An 8503-nucleotide genomic window follows, 5' to 3' on the forward strand; every position below is an offset into this window, starting at 1 on the left:
TGCTGCCTCTAAGGTACAACTTCAGCCTCTTAGCAGCACAGTGTGCAGCATCCAGCCTTTCTGTTCTCTTCACCTTCAGCTGGGCATTGTTCCAAAGTCACGCCCTTTCTGAGCTTTGTGCCTCTTGCCTCCGAATGATCTGATGCTAGCTCTGGGATGTATGTTCCTGTTTTCTTCCCCACACTGTCCCCACGGGGCTCTCTGTCACTCAAAACCTGGCTCCCCACCAACGCACATTCCTCAAAGGCAGCCCTGTGATTAGTTCATCGCTGCATCTCAAGTGTGCGCCATGTAGCTGGAGGCCGTGCTGGCATATTACACACTATGTTGCCCAATTTTAAATAAAGCGAAACCCACAAGTTATATGATGCCTTTATTGATTCTAGACAGCTGGCCTAAGTAGACTTTGATCTTAGCCCAAGTCCTTCACCCCCACAGGCCTGAAGCAGTACCACTCATGAAGTTAGCCTTTTAGTCACTGAAATTCACTGAAGGAGCCGGAGCGCAGTGTTGAAAGGGGCCAGGTTTTCACACGCCCTCATCCACTTCTGCACGTTGGCTGGCACCATCCCGCCGCAGCCTCCCGTCTGCTGGAGCACAGACCACAGCACGACATCTGCCACAGTGAGTTCGTTCCCGACCAGCCAGGGGCTCTTCCCAAGAGCGGAGTTCATGGAACGGAACACAGCGGCTTTTTCTTTACTGCTTCCCTCTTTTAGCTGAAAAATCGCTATATCTACCCAGCTATCTATGAGGGTTAAATTCACAGCATTCTGCTTCTGGCCAAACAGAGAGAACAAAAACCGGGCAATGTTCCCTTCTCCTTCGATGGGACACATTGTTTGGACGCTGAACTTCATCTGAGTCTTCGGCACTGAAAGGAGAAGCACAGCATGTAATGGTGATGAGAGGAGCTTCCGGAAGGAAGTGCCGGAATGACGGGGAAGGGGATTCACCAGTCGTGACCTGGTGGTGAGGGAGGTGGGTTTCAAGATCACGTTTTTAGCCTGTCTCCAAAAGGTGCGTTGCTCAAGAGAGTTTAAGCGAGATGGGCAAAGAACGTAAACACTCTGTCAAAGGAGTCAGCACTTCTGGTATTTGATGAGGATGGTTTTCAAGCTAGAAGGGACCTCAGACCAATCTACTCCAACCCCTGTGCCTAAGAATCGGCAGGCTGCAGACCGGTCCCAGGAGTCCCAGGGCTCTTTCCGGGTTGCTGAGGCAGCGAGGGTGCTCCTGGATGAACAGCATTCCCTCCCCCACCACGTAAACGCAACCAGGAGAGGCACACATCAGAGGGATGCTGAAGAAAGGACAACCTGTTGCCCTTTTCAGGCCATTTGAAAAGAGAACATCGATGTCCCTGTAATACGTTTCTCTCCTGCTCCAGCTGGTCAGTCCCCCAAGTGGCTCTCTGTCAGAGACGCTGACCTCCTAGAGGAAGGCGGGCATCTTTGCATTAGGTTCATCTGTGCTCCTTTTCTACAACTACCTGACACGCTTCCTAGACTTAGAATTTGACCTGACGGCAAGTAGCTAGAGAACGTCATGGTCCTGGCCCTTTATGAAAGGCAAGGTGCACGGCTCTTTCCAGAGCGTGAGAGCCCAGCCCAGGGCCCTCTGCTTACCATTCTTCCAAATTAGAGTAAAACCCAGCTGATACTCGTGACGGGGCTGTTTCTTGGTCTGGTCGCCAAAGCACCTGAGGAGATTTTCTGGCACGCTCTTGACCGCAGAGTGCGTGTGAACGGTGGAAAGAACCCTGTAGTGGTCACACAGCAGCCTGTGCAGCACGAGCAGGGAGAGGGGAGGGGAGGCAGGGTTTGCGTTGATCACGATGTCTTTCAGCGCCCCATAATCCTGCGGGGGAAACCCAAACACGGCAACATTAACAGCAGCTTGAGTGTATGCGATTGTACCAGGTGCTGGTCTTAGGGCCTCACCAGGGTTCCTGAACTGAATCCTGACTCCCACCTCACAGGGAAGGAAGCTAGTCCCGGGAGGTAGATGAGCCGCCCAGGCCCACAGCGTGGTAAGAAAGGGGGCAGGGGTGGGAACCGATTCTAGCCCCTTAACCTCCGCCCTGCTGGTCCCCGACAAAGGTTTAACCTCACTGTGAAATTAGTAAACGACACATTAACAATGACATCACTAACGCTATTGCAGTTGGTGGGAATGAGTCCCACATCAGTGCAGAGCCTGCTTGGGATTCCCTCTCTCTGCCTATCCTGCTCGTGCGTGCGCTCTTTCAAAATAAATATACATTGGGGCGCCTGGGTGGCTTAGTTGGTTAAGCGTCCGACTTCAGCTTAGGTCATGATCTTGCGGTTCGTGGGTTCGAGCCCCGCATCGGGCTCTGTGCTGACTGCCAGCTCAGAGCCTGGAGCCTGTTTCAGAGTCTGTGACTCCCTCTCTCTCCGACCCTCCCCTGCTCACGCTGTCTTTCTCTCTCCTAGAAATAAATAAAACATTTAAAAATATATATGTATACATTTAAAAAAAAAAAGACACTACTGTTTGTTCCTGTTATTAAACACACACACACACACACACACACACGCAACTACTCCATGTTACCAAATCTTTTCAACACCAGACCATCTGACAGGATAGTTTCTACATCAATTTGTATGTAGGTTACGTGTCAATAGCAAGTCCCCTAAAAAAAGGGACCCTGGCTCCAAATGTTACTGGTGATGGCAAGTGGGCAGTCTAAAACACTAGGTATTAACGGAAGTGCTAAAATGTCCTGCCCTTTTAGATGCAAACTTTATACGGTCACTTTATTTTTATTTTTGAGAGAGAGAGAGAATGGGCACATGTACTCAGGAGGGGCAGAGACAGGGAGAAGAAATCCCAAGCAGGCCCACACCTAGTGCCTTGGAGACTGAAACGGAGCTCGATCTCATGATTGTGAGTTCATGACCTGAGCCAAAATCAAGTTAGAAGCTTAACCAACTGAGCCACCCAGGCGCCCCTCCCTCCTTTTTTTTTATTTTAGAGACAGTGGGTGCAAGTGGGAGAGGGGCATAGGGACAGAGATAATCTTAAGCAGGCTCCACACTCAGCCCAAAGCACACAGAGCCCAAAGCAGGGCCTGAACCCACGAACCCATGACCTGAGCCAAACTCAAAAGTTGCACTGTCAACCCAGTGAGCCACCTAGGTGCCCCACGTTATAATGAATGAACTCTCATAATACTCTGGAGGCCAGTTCCTTGGTTTTCTGTACACAGCCTGTCACAGTCTGCCTAAGAGTCCTGCCACTCCTGACTAAAGCCTGTCACATCAACCTGTGATGAACAGGTGGCAACTGTCTGAACAGAGCAGCACTAGATGCTCTGCCTTGTCAGGTAGCAGCATCCATATGAAGCACCGCATGCCCTGGGAAGCCTTCCTGGCACCCTGGCACGGCTGGGCGTGATCACCCACTCATCAATCAGACTGGCTCCCTGCGGGCCTGGCTGGGTCTCTGGGTCCTTGGTGCAGGCAGGCACAGCGGATGAGGAGAGAACCTGAGTGCAGAGGCTCCGAGGTCACTGGGGACATGCCGCACCCCCGCCTCCCCCTGTTTGGGCTTCCCCAGTAGCTCCACTTCTACCACCGATTCCAGAGGACGGGATTAGCAGAGTTTCTTGGGACAAACCCTTTGGACCCTCAATAAATACCACTTTGAAATGAGACCTTTCTCTGCGTATCGGACTGTCACCTGAACTAGCTAAAGCCTGCAGACTGATCACTAAAGGTGGTAGATGCAACTTCATTCTCAGATGGCAAACTGAATGTCGCAAAAGACGCTTGACATGTGAGGCTGTGCCTGGGCAACCAATGCTCTGAAGTTTGGGCTGCTCTCATGGTCAGGACGGATTTGCTGAACCTGAGAAATGCTGAGCTGACCTAAGGTCTGTTTCTCCAGGCTCGGAGGCTGTGGAATGACAGCCACCTCTGGCCTGCGTCACACGTTGCCTGGAGCGGCGGGAGCTGTGACTGGACTCCTTTCCTTGCCTAAGGATGGTCCCAGCTCTTCTCCCTTTGCTCTGGCTTTGCTCACAGCTCATGAATCTTGTTTGTGCACAGGCACAATCGTTTAGGGGAGGAAACAAAGAACATGGTCTTTGTACCCAACTCTGAGAACTAGAAAACCAACGCTTGAATCAAAGCACAATTTTCCGGCACTCAGGGCCGCTAAGTGCACGGATGTAAAGAACTTCTTTAGCTCTGCAGGTGAACTTACCTTTCCAAGCACCGAGTTTAAGTCCAACGCGCTGGTCGAGAAAGCGGGTTCATCCGCTTGGATTATGTTGGTTACATCCACGTCTGCATCTGGTGTCTGAATCATCTTCGAGAGGCCATCGACTGCAGCTTTCAACTCATACAGACGTTTTAAAATATCATCTTGGCGGGACTCGAGGGCTCGAAGAGATGGGTCGGACTCTTCCTAAACCAACCAACATCAACATGTTCATTGCCTCTAACGGGACAGCAGCGTTTGCATTTGATCTTTTGTCTTCTGCTGAGTAACCTGAATTCATCACCCCCACCCCAAAAAGACATCAAAATGAAGAAGCAGAACCATCTCGTTTTCCCCACAGTCCAATAGGTCCTACAAGTCGATCCACAAATGCTTTAAAACAAATATGGAATATGACTGAAAGCCATTCTGAAATCATAGGACCCCTACTTCAGGTAACTGAAGAACAGAGGAGGATGAATGAACATAAATCTTGCTCTTTATTCTTAGTAGCAGAGAAGTTCAAAATACTTTGCTTAAACAAAAACAAAACGGCGGGGGTGGGGGGTGCAATGAGAATGTAACTTAGAAATTTCTACAAATAGGAGGGAAAATGGAGCAGAAACAGGCTGAACACAAAGTGTCATTTGGCTTGGAAAGGTATGTCCGTGGAGTCAGATGATCAATTCCCCACATCACTCTCAAGGCAGTACTGGCACTCTCTCAGAATCATCCAGAGCGTTTTCCCGCTCTGGGAAACATGCTTCACTCACTGAATTGCTGCATTTTTCTTGCCTGGTATAGTCATTGCGACACAGTGAGTAACCAGTAACATCTACTGTGGAATAAATCTCACACCTCTACAGGCTTACTTTAAGCACTAACAAGGGCGCCTGGGCGGCTCAGTCAGTTAAGCATCCGACTTCGGCTCAGGTCATGAACTCATGGTTTGTGGGTTTGAGGCCGGCATCAGGCTCTGTGCTGATGGCTCTGAGCCTGGAGCCTGCTTCAGATTCTGTGTCTCCCCCTTTCTCTGCTCCTCACCTGCTCATGCTCTGTGTCTCCATCTCTCGATAATAAAGAAACGTTAAAAAAAAAAAAAAAAGCACTAACAATCCTCTCAATAAAGTCATATAGGTCATATAGTACAACCTATTTCTACACTCATTAGCTCTCATAATGGATAACCCATTTTGAGCCGAGAGAGGAGTATATTAAGCAAGAAGAAAATGCTTGTAACTAGGCAGAATAGTCAATATGGCAGTGACCTTGACTTGACTGTAAATGTGCACTCACAAGGGCTGTATTTGTGAGCTGGTAAGCCTGATGTTCTAAGGAACTTTTCTTCCTCTCACACACTTATAAATAACACTGCCCTCTCACAGATCCAGTTCATCTACAAGTGCTGTCCGTTTTCTGGAATCCACTGGCTTCTAAGCTTGCCTCAGCTGTCACTGCCCAAGTTCAAGACATTACTTTTTGCTTGGCCTGCTTCCACTGGTCACCTTGTGGCCATTGTGGTCACCTTTCCAATCCATCCCTAAGATGGCAGCCAGAGAGATTAAAACAAATGTTGATCCCGTCACCCCACCTCCATATTAACCTCTTAGGCTCTTTGCCTAAAAAGCAAAGCCCTTAAGATATAGCTTGTTAGGGGCACCTTGGTGGCTCAGTCAGTTACGCATCTGACTCAGGCTCAGAATGTGATGTCACAGTTCAGGAGTTCGAGCCCTGCTCCAGCCTTGCTGCTGTCAGCACAGAGCCTGCTTCGGAACCTCTGTCCCCCCCCCCCCTCAAAATTAAACATTAAAACAAACAAACAAAAAGAAATAGCTTGTATGACTTGTCCTCTGGCTACTTCCTCTCACGTATCACTTTCCCTGGCGCTGCACTTTACCTATCCTGCCCTCCGGGTCCCTAAAACACACCATATCCCCACCTGCCACTGGACTTTTATTTATTCTGTTCACTCTATCTGCGACACTCCTCCCTCTTCTCCTAGAGCTGAATCTGCACTTTCTCACCTCCCCTAGCCTGCCACTCTGGTTTAGGATCAAACAGCAAAGTAACGTAAGATTAACTGACTTTTGCGGGTGGAGGAAAAAAGACTTCAGTGTGCCAATTAAGTAATTAGGTGCTGACCGGAAAAGTCTGAATGCAAGATGTGTGATAGGCACAGAAACTACTGTGTAACGTCCTTATGTTCTTCAACGACAGTCCTCGAGTACTCTTGCAGTTTCTTTTAACCAGCCTTATTTGTGCACTGTGTGTGCACAATCTTGCTCATTTCTACAAATGGCAGTAGGGTGTCCCTGACCAGCCAGGGCCCAGAAGCACCTACTGGGTTCGTCATGCCAGTCAACACACTGAAGTCTGCACACGTACCACGGCCGGTGACCGGGCGCCCCACTCAGCTTGATTTCACCCATCCTGGGGTGAGGAATGAGGAAGTGCTCACGATCTGCCTTTACCTGTACTGTTTGCTGGTCTGTTGGCTTGTTTTCCTGCTCAGATTAGCCTGTGACTTGGCACGTTGTGTTTATCCATTTCATTCTACATGTTATTTTAGAAGCAGTTTATTCTTTGTGTTGCTCGCGTTTACCTTGGACATGCTTCATTTCGAATTCTGTCTACACTGCTGTGGTGTGCTAAAGAAGTGGACTGGCTGGCTTCTAACTCAGAGGTTAACAGGTAAAAGTCTGAGGCACACCAAATAAATAAATAAATAAATAATAAAAATGACTTGGTCTCAAATGAGACAGTAACACTCCCAACTCTGGGTCTGGGTTTTGTTTTCCATTCCCTCCGACTATCCAGTGTGCAGCAGGGGGCAGTGGGTCACAGTGCTATTTCTGTCCTACCTCCCTAGTGGGACAACAGCTGTGTCGCCCTTTTCCAGCTAACCCAACCACCTGCCTTCCAATCTAGGCAGAGGCTATTAAAACACAGTGAAGCCTAACACTCCCTGGGAGAACGGACTACAAAAGTTACTTGTTCACTCATCTTCAGTCAGAATGGACCGCAAATTCCTCCTGTTGGAAACCTAAGAAGTGTATTATTGGCAGACCATAAAAGACAAACCCCCTCCCCCCCCCCAAAAAAAAAACCCCGAAAGGCTTGTGCAGACGCTTTGCAAGAGACCACCACAACGGCCAGCCCACAGGAAATGGCGCTCCACTGATCTAGAAATCTGGAAAACCCGAACTAAAAGGCCACCAGGCTCCCACGGTCCACCCTCCAGCTCTGGGGAGGGTGCCGGCGCCAGGAGCTCCGTGCGCACGGCCAGGGCGCACACGCCGCTTAGGGAGGTGGCGCACCTGGGGCAGGTGCAGGCGGCCCAGCCCCCAGTGCGTGCGTGCGTGCCCCAGGCCGGGCGCGCACCACTGCAGACCCCGCTGCCCGCGATCCCGGGAGCCAGGCCTACAGGAGGCGGCGCGATAGCGACGCAGCGGCTAGGGGGGGACTCGGACGTTGGGCGTACTGACCGCGGAAGTCGGGCTCTCGGGGTGTTGACAACGTCTGTCAACCTGGGAGGCGGGGACACTGGGGTTCGCCTTAGGAGTCCCCAAAATTAACATTTTCGTGCTCCTCATTTTTCTGAGGCCAAAATTTGGTAACAAAAAAACCTCAAGCAGCCGTAAGCGGGGGAAAAAAAAATGAATGCAAGAGAATTTTTAAGACAAAAGCGGCTACGGAGAACTGGCGGGAGCGTGAAGCCGGGCTTCCACCGTGGCCCACTGCGGCTTGTCCGAGCCAAGCCGGATCTCCGGGCTGGAGCGGGAGGAGACCCCGGCCCTCAGACCCTCACCACCCCTTAACCTAGACAACGGCGCCTGCGCACTAGGTGGAAGACGCGCGAATATAACTTCGCGCTTGCGCACTGCAAAGAGATGGAAATTGTACGCACTGGGCGGGTGGGGGCGGGGCAGTGCAGGGACTCGCACTCCTACCTGCACGTGGCCTGAGTCCCGCGCGGGGCTGCCGGTCCTGCCGTGCACGTTGGGGAGCCGGTACATGCAGGTGGGAAGCTCTACGCGGAGAGATCCGCTGCCCTCGTGATAGGGCTTTACCTGGTACATCGGCATCGTGGGAGCCAAAGGACAGAGGTGGCAGGTGAGGGACACGAAGGCTCAGAAACCGTCCGAGACGACAACGAACTTCGGCCACCTCCTTTCTGATCCGGCAGCCGACTTCCAGGAAAGCGTAGTCCGTAAGGTCTAATTGGGCCGTGCCCTCTTACGTCACGGCCTCGACATTTTTCACAACCAGTCAG

At 50.9% G+C, this 8503-nt stretch overlaps 1 protein-coding gene across 1 annotated transcript; it reads right to left on the minus strand.

Moving 5' to 3' along the window:
- Positions 1–356: 356 nt before the first annotated feature.
- AIMP2 (aminoacyl tRNA synthetase complex interacting multifunctional protein 2) lies at positions 357–8437 on the minus strand. Its single transcript, XM_039226134.1, has 4 exons — positions 8181–8437; positions 4234–4437; positions 1629–1860; positions 357–874 (listed from the first exon to the last, which is right to left on the minus strand). The coding sequence occupies exons 1-4, from the start codon at positions 8313–8315 to the stop codon at positions 486–488; spliced, it is 960 nt and encodes a 319-aa protein (XP_039082065.1). The 5' UTR covers positions 8316–8437; the 3' UTR covers positions 357–485.
- Between the last annotated feature and the right edge of the window lie 66 nt (positions 8438–8503).

This window comes from Hyaena hyaena, unplaced genomic scaffold (genome assembly GCF_003009895.1).
Source record: "Hyaena hyaena isolate Hyena2069 unplaced genomic scaffold, ASM300989v1 scaffold_20, whole genome shotgun sequence".
In the NCBI taxonomy this organism is placed as follows: domain Eukaryota; kingdom Metazoa; phylum Chordata; class Mammalia; order Carnivora; family Hyaenidae; genus Hyaena; species Hyaena hyaena.